The sequence below is a fragment of the Dermochelys coriacea genome, chromosome 9, assembly GCF_009764565.3.
Source record: "Dermochelys coriacea isolate rDerCor1 chromosome 9, rDerCor1.pri.v4, whole genome shotgun sequence".
Classification (NCBI taxonomy): Eukaryota; Metazoa; Chordata; order Testudines; family Dermochelyidae; genus Dermochelys; species Dermochelys coriacea.
The window spans coordinates 33,597,949-33,617,393 of NC_050076.1; the positions used below are offsets into that span (position 1 = coordinate 33,597,949).

The following is a 19,445-nucleotide window of genomic DNA, read 5'->3' on the forward strand; positions in this document are numbered from 1 at the left end:
CATCCTTCCTGTGTTTGTTTTAAACATCTGTTCTTCAAAAAAACCAAAACATGTTCTTGAATGTGCTATTTATTTAATTTTAATATGCATCTTTATTAGTGATCTGTAGTACATTTTGGAGTTGAGTTTTGTTTAAGATCTAATTACAGGAGCGCCGTAATTTAAATCTGGAAAGGGATATGTTCACAGTGGGCTCCCCTTTCATTTCAAAACAAAGCTGTTTTATTTACAATTAACAAATTATTACAAATCCAAACTAGTTTTCTCAGATTTGAGCTATAGTTCTACTGAGTAAGGAGTGGTATGTATATCTTCTGGCATATCTTATACTCACAAAAAAATACAAATAAAATAATGGAAGCTAAGAGATGGAAAAGGCCTGATAGGCAATTTAATCCATCATCTGCCAATGTAGGATTTTTCCTTCCAGTATATTTTAAAGTATTTTGTCTAGACTAACTTTAAATTATGCAAGCTATGGAGCGTTCATAATTCTCTTGAAACATTCTTCCAAAAATCCAGCAGATCTCACTATTAAGATTTTTTTTGGTTTATATTCAGACAGACATTCTCTTTTTTTAATTGCATTCCTTAATTCCTACAGTACTTATACCACTTTGTAGCACCTCATGTAATTCCTTTTCTTCTGTGGTGTTTACATCCTCTTTTAATACTTGTAAACAGCTAAGTCCCTTTTTGCTGTTATTTAAGTCTCAGTCCTTTCAATCCTTCCTGCTAAATCAATCCCTCCAGTTTTTTAATTTTGTTTTATTCTTCTCTGAATTCTCTCCACTTTGCCTATATGATCCTGGTACTCAGGCACCTAGCAGTAAATGCAGTACAGTAGGACCTCAGAATTATGAACTCCACAGTTACGAACTGACTGGGCAACCATACACCTCATTTGGAAGTAGAAGTATGCAATCAGGCAGCAGAGACCCCTCCCCCCGCAAAAGCAAATACTGTACACTACAGTACTGTGTTAAATGTAAACTACTAAAAAAATTAAGGGGATGTTTAAAAAAAGATTTGACAAGGTAACTTTCTGTATTTGTTTCATTTAAGATGGTTAAAAGCAGCATTTTTCTTATTCATAGCAAAGTTTCAAAGTTGTATTACATCAATATTCACTGCATTTGAATTACATGTCTCAGGGTGCTGCTTTCCAATCCCTTCACCACAGGCTCGGATTGACTCAGGTGATAACTTTATTGACCTGGATGCAGTCTGGACCCTGCAGATTCCCCTAAGGCCCAAGCCTATTCCAGACCTAGTAGAGACAACTGACAGGTCCCCCTATCCCGCTGGCCAGTGGTCACAGAGACTGTGCCCCTGCATATCACCATCCAAGGGCACCGAGAGATGCTGCTGTTTAGTGCCATTTGCTCCTTTCATTTTCCCCTGATCCTGGGTATTTCCTCCATAACCTTCTCATTCACTGGCATGAACTAAAGGGTCAGTTTCTTTTCAGAATATTGCTGGCTGCACTGCTTGATCCCAGGAAGTAGAGAGTGCACAATAGAACCCCAACAATCACAAGCCAGTTGTTGGTCCAACAGACTCACTCATTGATCCTCCACCTCAACTTCCACCCCAGAACAGTGATTTTGCCAGTGTATTTGAAAAAAGAATGGAGAAATCCTACGCCCTCACAGGGATTATGACTGAAACCGGGAACAAAAATACCATTTGGTCATATTTATGCCATGTCTGAACCTGAACTGGTTGACCTTCACACCTTCCTGTAGGAGAACCTGGCCAAGGGCTTTATTGCAAGTCCACCTCACCTACTGGGATACCTGTCCTCTTAGTTAAGAAGAAAGATGGTAGCCTCCAACTTTGTATGGACTACCAAACACTATATCAGATCACCATTAGGAATGGATACGCCTTACCTCTAACTCCTGAATTACTGGATTGCATGGGACCTGCCTATATATACACACAAAGTTGGACCTCTGAGGTGCATATAGCCTTGTAGGGGATGAGAGGAAGGCTGCGTTTTGAATCCACTGTGGACATTTTGAATACCTCGTGAAGCCTATCAGTTTAACCAGTGCCCCTGCCACATTTCAACATTCTATTAACAATGTGTTCCAAGATATTCTGAACCAATATATGGTACACCTGGACAACATACTTATTTTTTCAGACAGTGCTGAATGACACACCATGCTTATCCGTTGCATCCTTGGAAGCCTACGCCAACATAGCACCTATGCTAAGTCAAAGAAGTGTGTTTTTGGTCAGGCCTCCATTCGAATTCTTAAGGTTCATCCTATCCGCCAAGGGTATCGAAATGGACCCTTATAAGATGATGTCAGATCTTGAGTGGGCAGTTCCACAGAACATCCAAGAACTACAGAGCTTCCTGAGATTCGCAAATTTCTATCAGCGATTCATCCCGAGGTTTTCAAAGCACATCGCATCCCCCTATTGCCCTACTTCACAAAACTAGTAAGTTACTTTGGTCTCCTGGGGCCCAACAGGCCTTTCAGCAATTGAAAGTTGCATTTACCTCCACTCCCACACTAGATCACCCAGAGACGAAACAAACCTTTATCACTGAAGCTGACGCTTCTAATGTGGTGATCAGGGAAGTGTTTTCCCAGAAACACAGCTCTCAGCAACTATTATACCTATGTGCCTTTTACTCCAGGAAACTCACATCCGTAGAACAAAACAATGAGATTTTGGATAAAGAATTCCTGGTGACCAAAACTGCCTTTGAGGAACAGGGTCACTATCTTAAAAGGGCCCAGTATCCTGTCCATAAGAATTTAGAATAGTTGCATAAGGTGAAAGCCCTCATCCAGCAGCAACTCCAGTGGGCTCTGTTTTTTCATGTTACAACTTTGTAATCTCTTATTGTCCTGGAACCAAAAATAGCAAATCTGACGCTCTGTCCCAAAAGGGAGAACACTACACTGACATGATGGGCTTGAACCCCAAAATCTCCAACATTCTTAAACTTCTTAACTTCCTGGGTGGAGCCTCCCGCCAACATCTACTTGCCCTGATATGACAAGAGGATCCCTTCCGATGAGCAGGAAGCCATAAGCAGGGAGCCCCACGACATCTGAGCTGGGATAACCTACATGAAAGGACACATAGGTTATCCCAGCTCAGATCCTCCTGGATCTCCAGGAATTATGGCCCAGGAAGTATGCCAGGAAGTATGACTCACCCTTCACAGGACATTTTGGTAGAGTCAAAACCCAATGCCTAATTTCTCATCTTTTTTAGTGGCTTCGCAAGTCACAGTGGAGGCCTACACTGCCTCTTGTAATGTGTGTGACCACTCCAAGGCATTGCATGACAAACGCCTCAGCCTCCTGCAACCTCTCAAGGCTCCATCTAACTCCTGGGCAGTCATCATCCTAGATTTCTTAGTAGAGTTATCTGAGTCCAATGGGTTCACAACCATCCTGACTGTGGTGGCAGGGGTTGGCACCACCATGTTGTGCAACAGACACTTGACAAAATTACCGTACTTAGAGATGGACATGGCGGGGAGGAGGACGTGTTATGTCATTCAGTCATTTGATTTTTTTTTTTAAATTATCACAGACCTCAAAATTTTTACCATGGACACTTGTGTCCGTGTATGGACACGTTGCTGACCCCTGCGTGGTGGTCCTCCTCACCAAGATGGCACACTTCAACCCCTGCACTCACCTGCCCTCCACCCAGAAAACCACCCAGCTCTGTATAGATCAAGTTGTCCACCTCCATGGCCTTCTGGAGTGCATCATCTCCGATTGTGATTCATAATTTCTCTCTCACTTCTGGCATGGAGTTCTCCAAAAGTTGGGCATTTGCTCCTGTCTCTCCTCCACCTATCACCCCCAGTCAAATGGTCAAGCAGAAAGAACAAACCAAATTTTGGAACAGTATCTACCGTACTACATAAACAATCACCAGAATGACTAGTCCTCATTAATACCCCAAGTGGAGTTTACATACAATAACACAGAACATGCCTTTACAAGATAGAGTCCCTTTTTTTTTAAAATTTTATCCAGAATTACCCATGACCTCTCCCAACCAAGCAGCCTTATACTGGGTACAACAGATCCATTGGACCCAAGATTAACTGTAAGCCTATCTAGAGGAAGCTACAAGCACTATGCAGACTGCTGACAACAAGAAGGACCCATCCGTAGATCAGATGGTGTGGCTTTTGCCCAAACATTTGCACACAGAGAGGCAACCTCATAAACTGGATTAAGAGTTCCTGGGCCCATACTTAATTCCCTGCTAAATCAATCTAGTTACCTTAAACTCCTCTGAATCCACCTGGTGTTTCATGTATTACTTTCTAAAGCCCCATTACCAGGATATATTTCCTCACTGCTCCCCACCCCGACCCCCGCCAATACATGTTCAAGGTCGCGACAAATATGTTGTCCAAGAGATCCTTGATGCCAGAATGAAATGGACTGAACTCTGATATTTGATTGTTTGGGAGGATTATATAGTCCCAAAGAATGCTCCTGGGAGCCCACAGAAAATATCCATGCCCCAATACGGTAAAGACCTTCCGCAAGAACCATCCTGGAAAACCCAGCCCACTAATGGCTAGAGGGCACCCTCAGGTTGAGGGTGATGTGGGGGAGCGCAAGTCTCGAATCTAGGTCTGTGGGTCTCTAGTGAATCCTCAGACCACTATTCACCACCCGGCAGCTCACTGGTACCATCAGGGAGTGTGGGCTGGTGGGTGGACCCTAGCTTACCACAGGCCCAGACCAGAAAGCTCCCAGTTGGAAGAGATGTCCATCTCTGACTCGTGCTTGATTTCTGGCTCTGACCTTTGGCTCAGTTCCTGACTCTGACTCCGTTACTGACCTCTGGTTCCTGACTCCAGTTCTGACCACTAGGTCTGACTGCCAATGTCCCAATCTATCACACTGCTCTAGAATGCAGTTATGTGCAGATTTGTAGATCAATTCATTGGAATTACAGTTATCTAATTTGTCTGGTTTTTTTATACTATGCTCATATAGCTGTCATGTGCACATGGTCATTTGTCTTCCCATTGATCTCGGTTATAAAACTGCAGTGGGCTCTGGTGCCAAGAATTTTCTTAGTAAATATAAGGCAAGATCAAAGAAGTGGGTTTTGGCTTTTGCTATGAAGGTTCTGAGGTTCTTGAGCATCCTAATATATTCAGGAGAGAGTTCCACAGTCATGAGCCAGATGGCGAGAAAGTGATGTTTCCTGCCCACTCCTGTGGTTGAATTCAACCCGAGACCAGGTTGCAAGATGCAGTTAAGGACTGACTTTTTTAATATTGATTACACGTTGGATAATCTATAACAGCAAAATGTTGAGGAATTAGGTTTTAAAAGCAGTATGTAGGACTTTCAGGCACACAGGATATTTACTGAAGACCCTGGCAACAAAGATAGGAATCTGGGGAAACTCCTCTCTTTCCCAAATACTATCTGGCTAGACATTGACAGCTGCTCAGAATTCTCGTCCAGTTAAAATGTCATAAGACCATACTTTGAACATGGCATTAATATTGTCATGACCCCTTTTTTCATAACTCGGTTAAAAAAATATCAGTATGCCCCCTACTGTGATCCTCTTTCCTCGTTCCCTTAATTCCCTTAGTAAATACTGTAAAGATCTAGACACAAAAACAAAAGTGCTGGATAGCCCAGGTAATCAGACTCATGCATGACAAAGAGTCAACTCTTTATTAAAAAAAAAAAAAGTCCACAACACATATCTACGTCATGCTAAATGGCTAACCAAAAGGCTACAATCCAATTCTTTGCTGCTTCAATAAAAATGAGTTTTATTACACAATGCAAGTTTCTTTCTACATGTAGATATGAATGTATTAACATATGAATTGTTTGTGGATGCTCTCAAAATGTATTTAGCTGTATTTATTTTATTTCTGTAAAAATACCTATCATATTATTGCTGCAGCTGATGGTGGCTTAGACATAAGGGTATGTTTGAATACCCTCAGAGCTCACTGAGATTCTCATGCCTAAGAGCAATTGATAGTATTTAGTGACTTGCACCAGTTGTTCATTCTTTCGGGGACTTAAATAGATTTTCTCTCCTTCCCTTGGAATGTGAAGATCTAGAATGTGTGCCTTACACTATCTTCCATCAATGTACAGTGATGCTGTAAACCAGCCTTGAAAAAATCATAAAAATTTACTAACCCAGAAACCAAATCTACACTCTCCACCCTCCTCTCATCATCACTATGATAATTATGATGAGAAATGAATGATCTTACATAGCGGTCAAAAAAAATACTCACTCCAAGCAGATGGATAATTAGTATTTTAGAAGGCTGCAGTTTATGGTCTCAGAATTGAAAAAATATGTGTAAGGCTGTTTTGAGGTATTTCTCCCAGATTATATTATGAAACCATTTTGTTCCTGGATTTTACACAATAATGGAGGTTTGTTAATGCTGCATACTGTATGAATGTTTCTTTCAGTGTTAAGAATTGCAAGTTTATTTATATGGTTAAAAAAGTAGATCAATGGTTTACTAATATGCAGTACATGAACTGAATCTGCTCATAGTATGCACCTTTGTTATTACCACAAAAACTACAACAGCAAAAAATCAGCCTACAGCCTTAAATGTGAATGTACATGGTTGTCATTGACTTTTGTTACTACTCTATAGAGTTTGTAGACTGTAACAGAAATCTAAGTAACCAGGCAGTATTAAAAAGTTTATTTTAAAATGATTACTTCATATGCTTTCTACTGGATGCCTTGAATGCCTGCATGGATTAGTGGCAGGCATAATGTTTTATTTGCAAGGGAATATATTTTACCTCATGTTTGCTTGATAGGAATAAATCAAATGATATTGTTATAACACTCTTTCTGTGAACATCTCTAAGCACTTTAAGTTACAAAAAAAGCCATAAAATTAAAGACTAACTATGGGAAGGAAATGTAAAATGCTAATTAATTCTTAAACTTGTATATAAACTTAGCTATTGGCCTAAAAGAGTGCACTGTCAGCAGAACGTACTACATACACTGATGGTCAAATCCTGGCCCTACTTAAGTCAGTGGGGATTTTTGCCACTGACTTCAATTGAAACGGACTTTGGCACAAATTTAAATAAAAATAATTAGATCACTGTTCCAATAACAGTGGCAAAGTTTTGAGCAACAAAACAAAAGTTTTGGCAGCAAAGTTTTGAGCAACCTGTGAATATATGAGAGAAACAGTAGCAAGACTTGTAAGCCAGGAAATGAGATAAAGATGCAAAAAGGTCTTAGTGTTTATGTGAGACAGCTGGAGAGGTGATCTGGAATAGTTCCAAGACTGCCAATGACTGCTTTAAAATACAATAATGATTAATATGATCCACAAAGGAAAATTTGGTATATAAAAAAAGTGACCCTGAGATGATTATCTTGGGAAACAGGAAGAAACCTTTTTACAGTAAGTGGGACAAACTGACCTGGGCTTCAATAGTTCCCATGTGATGAAATTCAGAAACACCAAGTAGTACTTTCAAAAGAAGCATGCAAATGCAATACAAATTAGATCCCAAGATACAACCTTGAATGAATCTAGAAACATTTTTACAACACTAGAAATAGAAGTGCCAAAGAAAAAAAATTGCATATGTTGGTAAGGATTTAACTATTTGAACAACATGCCAGATATTCCAATACACATGTTTCACTGTGACATTAAATGGGTATCAAATGCCACAAAAAGGTCCAACAGTATATACAGTGACACAAAACCTTTGCCATTATATATGCATAGGTCACTACAGAGCTGAACAAAAGCTTACTTATGAGTGCTAAAAGAAAAACAAATTACATTTGTCAAATAAATCATTAGGAAGTGTTGCTAGAATTCAGCTGTAAACACTGTTAGCAACTTCTCACAGGAAACAAAGAGTACAAAAAGGCTAGTCATCATTCACACAATATTTCCTAGAAAGCTCAAGTTGTTTTCAAAATTGATATTACCATTGTCAAGTTGAAACACTGTGGAAGACTACTGCATCTGAAGAAACAGGTATATTAAAAATATCAGCAGTAAAAGAGCTTAATATATTCAAGAACTTCTTAAGCACCTGCCAAGGATCCAATTAGCAATCAATTTTGTTCAGTTTTATTGCAAATTTGTCATTTACAAATAAATTTTTTAAAAAAATTATGCTATAACAAGAGTTAAATTTAAAATGAACTAAACTTAATAATTTAAACCAACTTGATCTGTGGTCTTGTTTTTCTTTCAATCTGTCCCAGGTCAGCTGATCCAAGCTCATAGGGCTTGTGCTCCAGGGCTGAAAAATCGCTGTGTAGCTGTTCAGGTTCAGGCTAGAGCCTGACGTCTGGGACCCTGTGAGGATGCAGGGTCCCAGGACTTGGATTCCAGCCTGATCCTGAATGTCTGCACAGCGAGTTTTAGCCCCAAAACCCAAGCCTGAGTCAGCTGCCTGGCCCAGCTGTGGATCTTTTATCCCTGTGTAGACATACTCTTTGAGTGCACTCCTTCTCAAATCTCAGGCCTTCAGCTGTTACCGCTCTTGGATTGAAATCATTGGATTCTCCCACTCTTAGACCAGCCTTGAGCTGTAGTTCCCAGGTACTAACCAGGATTACCTCAGCAGGTCTCAGTTAGGTTCAGTCCCTGTTGTTCTGTTCCCTCCAAGACCTATGACCATGGTGGCCAATGATCAGATAGCCTTCTTTAAACAAAGTATTGTTTATGTAGAACAGTGGTTTTCAACCTTTTTTCACTTGCAGAACCCTAAAAATTTCAAATGGAGGTGGAGACCACTCTGGAAATCTTAGGTATTGTCTGCGGACCCCCTAGGAGCCCACAGGCCACAAGCTGAAAACCACCGTTCTATCGTAATTACAATCTGTTGCGGATCCCATAGACATAGTCTGCGGACCCCCAGAGGTCCACAGGTTGAAAACCATTGATTTAGAACCAAAGCATTTCAGAGAAAAAGATCTTAAAACAAACAGATTATACACATATCTAGTTAAGGAAAGGCCCAGCTACTTCAGATGTTGCCACAAGACCTGTTTCTATGTCCCTGAAAGTCTGTTTTCCCCAGGAACAGCTGAGAACTTCCCTCCTAAAGTCTTTTTAATGGTTTCATGTCCCTTTGAATTATTGTGGGAATCTGAAAGTAGCATCTTAACTGATAACAATATTGTCACTATTTTGTAATCTCCCTGCTAGGATTTATTGGAAGTAAGTTTATCTAGAGCTTGTGTTGTCTTTCTGCTTCTTTTTCCAATAGCTGCTCATTAACTGAAATGAATACATTCATATTAGAAAGCCCAATAACCCAGCAGAAGCTATTTCATTAACCTATAACATAATATTTATAAAGTTACAGAGCAGTGTTCCCAGATTATTACATAGAAGTTCCATGTCTGCCACAATAAGTGTATAGTCTTTTTCTAAATCTTACTCTGAAGAGATGGATCATCCAAGAAGTATTCATGAGATTCTTTAAGTTCCCCAGGCTTTGTTTCACGAAATTCACTTCTAAGAGAGATTTTCCACCATCTGAAAATTACCTATGATTGAAAAGAAGATATTGGCAAGAATTAACAAACATCAAATACTAGTGGATATAATACTACTAAAATTCAGGATTATGGTTATGTAACAACTATTTAATTTCTAAGTACGTATAAATTAGTACTTAGTCTGCAGAAGAGAAGAATGAGGGGGGATTTGATAGCTGCTTTCAACTACCTGAAAGGGGGTTTCAAAGAGGATGGCTCTAGACTGTTCTCAATGGTAGCAGATGACAGAACGAGGAGTAATGGTCTCAAGTTGCAATGGGGGAGGTTTAGATTGGATATTAGGAAAAACTTTTTCACTAAGAGGGTGGTGAAACACTGGAATGCGTTACCTAGGGAGGTGGTAGAATCTCCTTCCTTAGAGGTTTTTAAGGTCAGGCTTGACAAAGCCCTGGCTAGGATGATTTAACTGGGACTTGGTCCTGCTTTGAGCAGGGGGTTGGACTAGATGACCTTCTGGGGTCCCTTCCAACCCTGATATTCTATGATTCTATGATTCTATGAAATTGTCATACTGGATCAGACCATAGCTACTCCCAATGGTCATACCTGATGCTTCAAAGGAAACAAATAAACAAAAAAACCCCAATCACCTTAATACACCTAAACAAGTGTGAAATACTATATATGCAGGGAATATTCTTTCTTTAGCCCTGCATGAAAACTGTTTATGCCCTTAAGCCTGAGGTTGAATTAATATCTTGACTTGTATAACTACAAATATTCTTTTTCATTCTGCATTTAGTAGCAGATTTGTGTGTATCAAAGGATAAAATTTAAAATACATATAATGAAGATGCACTGTTTACATACTCTAAATCATGGGTTCTCAAACTGGGGATTGCGAGGTTCTCAGGGGGTTGCGCGGTTATTACATGGGGGGTTGCAAGCTGTCGGCCTCCAACCCAAACCCTGCTTTGCATCCAGCATTTATAATGGTGTTATAAATTAAAAATACTTTTTTATATATTGGGGGGGGTTGCACTCAGAGGCTTCCTATGTGAAAGGGGTCACCAGTACAAAAGTTTGAGAACTACTGCTCTAAATGAAAATTTCAACTAAAAATGCTGATTATGATCTGAATAATGAAAGGCTCTGATGAAAAATGGGAGTACAGTTCACTAGATAGGTGTTGCAGAATAAGCAAATTAACAACCTTAAAACTAAAGAGTTAAGTGTTGACATTTAAATTGTTATCTTTATGTTTCAAAGTTGATACCCTACTAAGGTATGAATGCAGCAGTTCCCATCTCTTAGAGCTATAGTTTCCAGCTCCCTGCAATAACTACATCATTTTACATTCAATTAAGGGTTTTAAGGTTTACTTTGCAACAAAGAGGGGCTAGAAAGATTTATTTTTGTTTGAAAAACAAAACAGATTATCGAGCACATAACTGAGGCAAGAGATAAATTCAATGGTGAATCCAGTCGTCACGGAACTGTGAAATACAAGGGGCCCTGCTTAATAGTCATTTTCCTGGATCTCTTTTAAAATACTATGTAGTATGCTTGAGCAGTTGTGTTAGACTCTCTCCTTTTAGTATCTTATTACTATTATTTTAAATAAGGCAATCTTCACAAATCAGGAAAAATAGATACCACTACTGTCAACACTCAAAAATCAAGAGGCTAGCCTCTAAAAATCATAAGATTTGTTTAAACATCTTGTGATTTTTAAAAATAGCAAGTATTGGCTTCTTTTTATTTGCTTTCTGGCTTTTGAATTTTTGGGATGCACTTGCTTCACATTTTCAAGCTTTTCTCTGCATCTGTAGCAGAGCTGCATTACACAGTTGGGCTAGTGCTGACTGAGTTTTGCCTTCCGTTTCAATTCTCCCAACTTTCCCAATAAAGATTCACTGTCATGCTCAGTCTTTCAGGCCTTTCTTCCAGGGCACTGTTTTATTAATGCAAAGAAAACTCACAACTTACACAGGCTGTCAGGATCCAGAGGCTGGCCAGCTGACTGACACACAGCTAGTCGCAGGAGGTAACTTCCTCTTGTAGCCCCCTTTCAATTTAGCCCTGTCACCTTTAAGAGAAAAAACCTGACCCCTTCTCAGCTGGGTCTGATAAATTGAACAGGGCTGTCCATGGCAGGCCCCCTGGACTTAAAGGGACACTCTGTTATAGCAAACATGAGGGCTGGGAACTTACTTTTAAAAAAATGAAAGCTGAGATTTTCTTGCAATATGAGAATTCCAGCAACTGGGCTTTAAAACACTGAAATTTATGAGACTTGCAATAAAATCTTAAGAGTTGGCAGCACAAATGTCTACACTGGGGTTTTTTTCCCTCAGTGAAGTTAGACCCAGTAGCTCTACCAGTGTAAATCCATAGTACGTACAAAGCACTAACATGCACCAGGTACCGCTTACCCTGATTTGAAAAAAGCCAAATGTAGACCAGCTATAAATAACTGCCCTCTCTGTACTTATCTGATATAGTCTCTTATATCACCCTGCCTAGTTTGCTTCACCAGCAATGCCAGCCTTGACATTCCGTTTGACCATCTTCCTCATATCTGTGCACATCCTTCCACAATTCCTTTTATATATGGAACACTGATCCTTCTTGAGTTGGAAGCTGCTACCCTCTCCTAATTTAAATCCGTCTGGAATATCCACTACTTCTGCAATACCCACAAGAAATTCATTGATTAGTCTTCTGCTTATTTGTTCTATATATCTTGTTACTTATCTATTGTATTTTGTCTGAAATTAATTTTCTCAAATCAGGGATTATGGGTGAAATCTTGGCCTTACTGAAGTCAATGGCAAAATTCCCATTTTGTTCACTGCGGCTAAGATTTCACCCAATCTCTTTTCTCTATATTGAGAGGTACCTCACACATTGGTGGGTAATATAAATAAATAAATAATAATAGAGTTTTTACACACACACACACACACACACACACACACACACACTCCTGATCCTCTTTTTTTCCTATTAGCATATACCGGCTGGAGGACTAATCTCAATTCCTACAAAACTTTCTGTTGACCTAGTTATCACCAGTCAGCAAGATGGACTACCTACACCGATGGGAGAACCCTGTCTGTCAACATAGATGGTGCAGCTGCAACTTGGCTGCTGTAGTACTTCAAGTGTAGACAAGCCCTTGGATAGACAGGATTCATTGTTACCAACCCATGAAGAAGAATGGAGGCATTTCACAGCTCCCGTAGGATAAATCCTACCTCCTTTTTTCCCAGGTCACAAAAGACCTTCTTGCAGTGGAACCAGTGTGTTTTCATTATCCTGGGGTTGGGACAGGATTAGAAAGACCTGTGCAGCAAACTGTGCTGCTATGAAGCGTGTGGATTTGTGATCTACCACTCTGAGGATCCTCCAGTCACACGACAGCTCTTTAAGAAAAGGACAGTGAGTTTTGGATCTCCAGGGTTGCCTAGAAAGGCCCTTCAGGGTTAACAGCTGGTGGAACCAGACAGACATAATTTTCCAGCAGCTAGAAGGGTTGGCGAACAGGCGGCAGCCAGTCAGAGCCCAGCAGGTCAAATTAAAAAAGACTGGCTACTTCTATCAAATGGCAGTTCAATGCTTAAGTCAGGGGAGGGAGGAAGGATCTTCCCTCTAGCATAACCCACAAAGCCACACTTTGTGTTTAGATCACTGAGGGACTTTTTGATGTACTCAGTGTGAGTGTAAGGCCCAGGCAGGCTAATCTGAGTAAGATGTTGGAGTACTGAAAATTTGGTAAATTCACTTTGAAAGATACCCACTGGCTCAGGCAAGCTGGTGACAAGGCTTCAGGAACAACAGCAGCATAGTGTCACTGACACAGAATAACCAGCAGATAATAAGAATTTCCCTTCCCTAGACCACAGCCTAGCTGTTTGCTGTATTCCAGATCTCTACCTTAGAATCCTTCCTATTGTTTCAGGTTGTGTGTAAGAAGATTCCAGAGACAGCACTCCATTACTTACAGGTTATTGTCTCAGGCATAAAGCCTGAACATTTATGCTTAATTTTTCATAGTGTAATCTAAATTTGGGTCTCTCAAATTTTTGAATACCAAACTTTGGACAGGTTTCAGAGTAGCAGTCGTGTTAGTCTGTATTCGCAAAAAGAAAAGGAGTACTTGTGGCACCTTAGAGACTAACAAATTTGGACACCTACAGTTGATGTTCAGAGATGCTGAGAACCCACAATTCCCATTGACTTATCCTTCAACTTTAATTTTATTTATTTATTTTTAAACAAAAGCTCAAATTCCATAGACACTTAGGCCACACTTTCACTAGGTAATATTTCCTTCTTGGAAATTGGGTGTGGATTTGTCATAGCTTGCTTGTATTTGGTAGATATTTGATCTACAGTGACAATAAATACGTTTAAACAAAAGCTTAGCATATATATTTTTAATATCAAATCTAGCCAACCAAAGAACACTCATGCTTTTTGCTATTTTTTTTTAATGTACTATGACAAGATAGCTGATGTTCATATGGTTGGTCCTGCGCTTTTTCTTGGGGTGTGGGGGTGCTAAGACGCCACGCCTTGCCCCTGCTCTTGGGTGCCGAGGGCCCTGCTAGTGCCTGCGAAGGTGACAGAGGAGGGAAGTGGGAGAGAGGTCTGGGTTTGTACCTCACTCTGAGTCCCAGCCACTCACAACCCCTGCGGGTTTCTTACCCTCGTCCCCCTTAGGTGGGGTTACCCTGGGTCCTTAGACGCTGCAGGGAGGGAGTCTACCTGTCCTGCTGGGGCAGAGTCTCCCTTACTTCAATTCTCTGATCTTCCAAATCTCACAACACACCTCCAAGCTCCAGTCTGTTCTCTTCCCCCCCCCCCCCCCTTTTTTTTTTCCCTCCCCCCCTTCTTCTTCTTCTCCTCCTCCTCTGACTGCCTGAAGCAGGGGATTTTATTAGGTTCCTGACAGGGCCTTAATTGACAACAGGTGCTCCAGTTAACCTGTAGCAACCCTCCCTAGTCCACAGGGAACCACACCTTAATTAGCCTAGGGCTTATATATTTCCTCTCTAACACTCTACCACTGCTCCCTGGCCCTCCTGTATCACAGTACTATAAGAGTGTTGCCCAATTGCATTTACTGGCTTATTCTGTAAGCATCCTTTGGGCAAAATTTCACTATAAATAGCCAGTTAGGCTTAACTACAGGGTTCTTTTACAGAACACTTAATAGGTAAACAGAGGAAATACATAACTAGTTTTTTCATTAAAGCACACATACAATCATGGTTTAGTTGAAGACATAACGCCCACTCCCAAATAATATCCCACTACATTCCCGAAACTGGAGACACAAGCCAATCATCCCACAGGTTCTCTGCAATACAGGGTAACTACAAGTAGTAGTTGCCCTTTTAAAGGAAAACTAAAGTAAACCCACTTAACCGTCCCAAGAATCTATGAGTTGATAGGCTAAGAAGAAATGGCAGCCTTGAATAAACATATATTTTATTTATTTAAATACAATTGGTATTTCTGAGCCAAGTATTATAGTCACTCATCTTGCTAAAACGTTTGTGGCACTGGGAGTCAGTGTCAAAACCCAATGAAAGAGAGACTGTAAACCAGGGACCATTCTCTTGAATGGTGATTTGACTATCTTTAAAACATTTAGATCTAGATTGCACTTTTAAGACAACCAGAACTGCATGCAATATTCAATATGTAGGCATACCATGGATTTATATATTTTCTGTCTTATTATCTATCCATTTCCTAATGATTCCTAATATTCTTTTAGGTTTTTTGAGTGCCGTCACACATTCAACAGTTGTTTTCTAAGAATAATCCATGATGACTCCAAGATCTCTTTCTTTAGTGGTAACAGCTAATTTAGACCCCATTATTTTGTATGGAATAGTTGGGATTATGTTTTCCAGTGTGACTTACTTCACACTTAACACTGAATTGCATATGCCATTTTGTTGCCCAGTGACCCAGTTTTGTGAGATCCTTTTGTAACTCTCCGCAGTCAGCTTTGGACTTAACTACCTTGAATAATTTTGTATCATCTTCAAAGTTTGTCACCTCACCCTTTTTCCAGATCATTTATGAATATGTTGAACAGCACTGGTTCCAGCACAGCTCTCTGGGGGACACCTCTATTTACCTCTCTCCATTCTGAAAACTGACCATTTATTTCTACCCTTTGTTTCCTGTCTTTTAACCAGTTACTGACCCATGAGAAGACCCTCTTTTCCCATGTCTGATTAGTTTGCTTAAGAGGCTTTGGTGAGGGACCTTGTCAAAGGTTTTCTGAAAGTCCAAGTATATTATATCCAACTAGATCGCCTCTGTCCATATGTTTGGTGTCAACATCAAAGAATTCTAATATATTGGTGAGGCATGATTTTCTTTTGTGAAAGCTGTGTTGATTCTTCCCCAACAAACTATGTTCATCTATGTGTCTGATATTTCTGTTCTTTACTATAGTTTCAAACAATTTTCCTGGTACTGAAGTTAGGCTTTCCAGCCTGTAATTGTCAGGATTGCATCTGGAGCCTTTTTTTAAACATTGGCATCACACTAGGTATGCGCCGGTCATCTGGTACAGAGGGTATGTTAAGCAACAGGTTAGGTACCACAGTTAGAATTTTTGCAATTTCACATTTTACTTTCTTCAGAACTCTTGGGTGAATACCATCTAGTCCTGGTGACTTCTTATTGTTTAATTTATTAATTTCTTCCAAAACCACCTCTACTGACACCTCAATCTGGGACAGCTCCTCAGATTTGTCACCTTAAAAGAAAGCCTCAGATGTGGGAATCTCCCTCACCTCCTCCGCAGTGAAGACCATTTCAAAGAATTAATTTAGCTTCTCCACATTACCCTTGTCTTCTTTGAGTGCCCTTTAGCACCTTGATTTTCCAGTAGCCCCACTTACTGATTGGCAGGCTTCCTACCTCTGATTAACTTTTTTGCTGTTAGTTTTTGAGTCTTTTGCTAGTTGCTCTTCAAATTCTTTTTTAGCTTGCCTGATTATACTGTATGACAAAGTTCCTCCTCTGCCTTGGTTTGTCCTGTGCTTTCTGGCAGATTTGCTCGCCTCAGAGGTTGACAGCAGCCCTCAGTTTGGCAGCTTTTGCTAGCGGCTCAAACCTGCTGTTTACTCAGCTAACCTCATCACTGGCCAGCATGGGGGAAATGGAGAACAATCTCCGCAGTCTCTGTTGTCCCACGTAGTGGGTTGGTGACAGGCCAGATCTCTTTCCGAATTAGACCTTCCCCTCTGGTGTGTCTCACAGACTAGGTTAGCTCCACCTGTGTCAGATAGGGAGTTGGGGGGATGCGGGGAACCCGGGCCCACCCTCTAAACCGGGTTCCAGCCCATGGTCCTGTGAATAGCAGCAGTCTATGTCTCCTGTATCAGCTGCATGACAGCTACAACTCCATGGGCTACTTCCCCATGGCCTCCCCCCAGCACCTTCTTTATCCTCACTGCAGGACCTTCCTCCTGAAGCCTGATAATGCTTGTATTCCTCAGTTTTCTCCAGCAGCACACCTTCTTACACCCCGCTCCTTGTGCCCCTCACTAACTGATGGGAGGTCCTGATTAGCCTGCCTGCCTTAATTAATTCTAGTAAGTTCTTAATTGGCTCCAGGTGTCTTAATTAGCTTGCCTATCTTCATTGGTTCTAGTAGGTTCCTGATTGCTCTAGGGCAGCTCCTGCTCTGGTCACTCATGGAACAGACAACTATTCATCCAGTAGCCAGTATATTTGCCTTCTACCAGACTCCTGCACCCAACTGGTCTGGGTCTGTCACATATCCCTCCCCCCTGCTCAACACCCAGGGGTTGGGCAGTTTGGGACACCAGACAGTGCACACATGACAAGCCATCAGCATTGCCTTGACAGCTCCTTGCTCTGTGTTGCACATGGAACTGGAAAGGTTGGAGAGATGAGAACTATCTGGTCACCCTTGCACTCTTCTCTTGCAGCTCGTTGTTCCGCTGCATCCATTGAAGAGGGGCATGGTCAGTCACAAGGACAAATCTGCGCTGAGCAGGTAGTAGCACAACGTTTCCATGGCCCATTTTATGGCGAGTGCACCACGTCTCCACCACTGCATATTTTTGTTCCCTCAGGAGTTTCCTGCTGAGGTAGAGAATTGGGTGTTCCTCCTTCCTGACCACCTGTGATAGGACGGACCCCAAACCTACTTCTGATACATCCGTTTGCAGGATAAATTCCTCGGTGAAATCTGGGGCTATCAGTAGGGGGTTACTCCAAAGGGCAGTCTGTAGGTCTGCGAATGCTCTCTTTGCTGCATCAGACCATCTCACCAGACCAGGTCCATGGGCCTTCACTAGGTCTGAAAGGGGGCTTGCCCTTGTGGCAAAGTGAGGGATAAATCGTCGGTAATACCCCACCACACCTAGGAATGCACAGACTTGTTTCTTGTGACTTGGTCGGGGACAATTTTGGATGGCCTCTAACTTATTCAGTTAGGGTTTTACAAGACCTTTTCCCACAATGTACCCAAGATATTTGGCGTCCGTAAACCTTACGGCACACTTGGCATAGTTTGCTGTAAGGCCAGCTCACCTGAAGGTATTGAGGACTGCCTCTACCTTCTCTAGGTGGGTTTCCCAGTCTGGGGTATGAATAACCACATCATCCAGTTAGGCAGCAGCATAATTGGTATGGGGTGTAAGAGTTTGTCTATGAGGCTCTGGAAGATAGCTGGGGCCCCATGTAATCCAAAAGGGAGGACAGAGTATTGGAAAAGACCCTCTGGTGTAGAGAAAGCAGACTTCTCCTTCGCATCTTTGGCAAGGGGAATCTGCCAGTACCCCTTTGTCAAGTCCAGGGTAGTCAAGTATTGGGCATTGCCCAGATGGTCCACTAGTTCATCTATGCAAGGTATGGGGTACGTGTTGAACTGCGATACCTCATTTAGTCACTGGAAATCGCTGCAAAACCTTTTGGTGTCAACAGGTTTGGGCACCAGCATGATTGGGCTGGACCACTGACTGGGACTCTTCGATGATCCCCAACTCCAGCATTTTTTTTTACTTCTGCTTTTATTCTTCCCTTTTGGCCACTGGCACCCAGTATGGCCTCATTGTTACTATGGCCTCGAGGTTCGTGATGAAGTAGTGATATGTTTCAGTTGTTTGACCCGGTTTTGTCGAGAACACATCTTGGTTCCGGAAGATCATCTCAGACACCTCATTCTTCTGGTCTGGTGTTAAATTGGGAGATACCCTCACCTTGTCAGAGGGTTTGTTTTCCTGGGGTAGGTCTTTTTGGATAGCTACGCATGCCTCTTGTGCATCCCAGGATTTCAGAAGGTTGGCATGATATATTTGCTCTTGTTTCCGACGTCCTGGTTGTCGCACTTTGTAATTTACCACCCCTACGGGTTCAACTATTTCGTAGGGTCCTTGCCACTGGGCCAAAAGTTTACTCTCTGTTGTGGGTACCAACACCAATACTCTCCGGGCTGGAACTGCCAAACTTTGGCTTGGAGAGCGTAATGAGCTTGTTGGGCCTCTTGGGCCTTCTCTAGGTGCTCTCGCACAATGAGAGTGACCTGCGCTATCATAGAATCATAGAATCTCAGGGATGGAAGGGACCTCAGGAGATCATCTAGTCCAACCCACTGCTCAAAGAAGGCCCAATCCCCAACTATATCATCCCAGCCAGGGCTTTGTCAAGCCTAACCTTAAAAACCTCAAAGGAAGGAGATTCCACCACCTCCCTAGGTAACGCATTCCAGTGATTCACCACCCTCCTAGTGAAGAAGTTTTTCCTAATATCCAACCTAAACCTCCCCCACTGCAACTTGAGACCATTACTCCTTGTTCTGTTATCTGGTATCACTGAGAACAGTCTAGATCCATCCTCTTTGGACCCCCCTTTCAGGTAGTTGAAAG

At 41.5% G+C, this 19,445-nt stretch overlaps 1 protein-coding gene across 2 annotated transcripts in view; it reads right to left on the bottom strand.

The window, feature by feature from the left end:
- The window catches only part of FBXO36 (F-box protein 36), a 66,557-nt gene that overhangs the window by 8,559 nt on the left and 38,553 nt on the right, over nt 1-19,445 (bottom strand). Inside the window, exons 1-3 of one of the 2 annotated variants that reach the window (XM_043492917.1) lie at nt 14,227-14,368; nt 14,018-14,132; nt 9,453-9,561 (exon numbers count right to left, since the gene is read on the bottom strand). In XM_043492917.1, the coding sequence (XP_043348852.1) occupies nt 9,453-9,561; nt 14,018-14,041 (133 nt within the window). In that variant the 5' untranslated portion in view covers nt 14,042-14,132; nt 14,227-14,368. Of the gene's footprint in view, nt 1-9,452; nt 9,562-14,017; nt 14,133-14,226; nt 14,369-19,445 lie in introns of those variants that run through there. The other variant, XM_038416271.2, reaches the window with a different exon arrangement.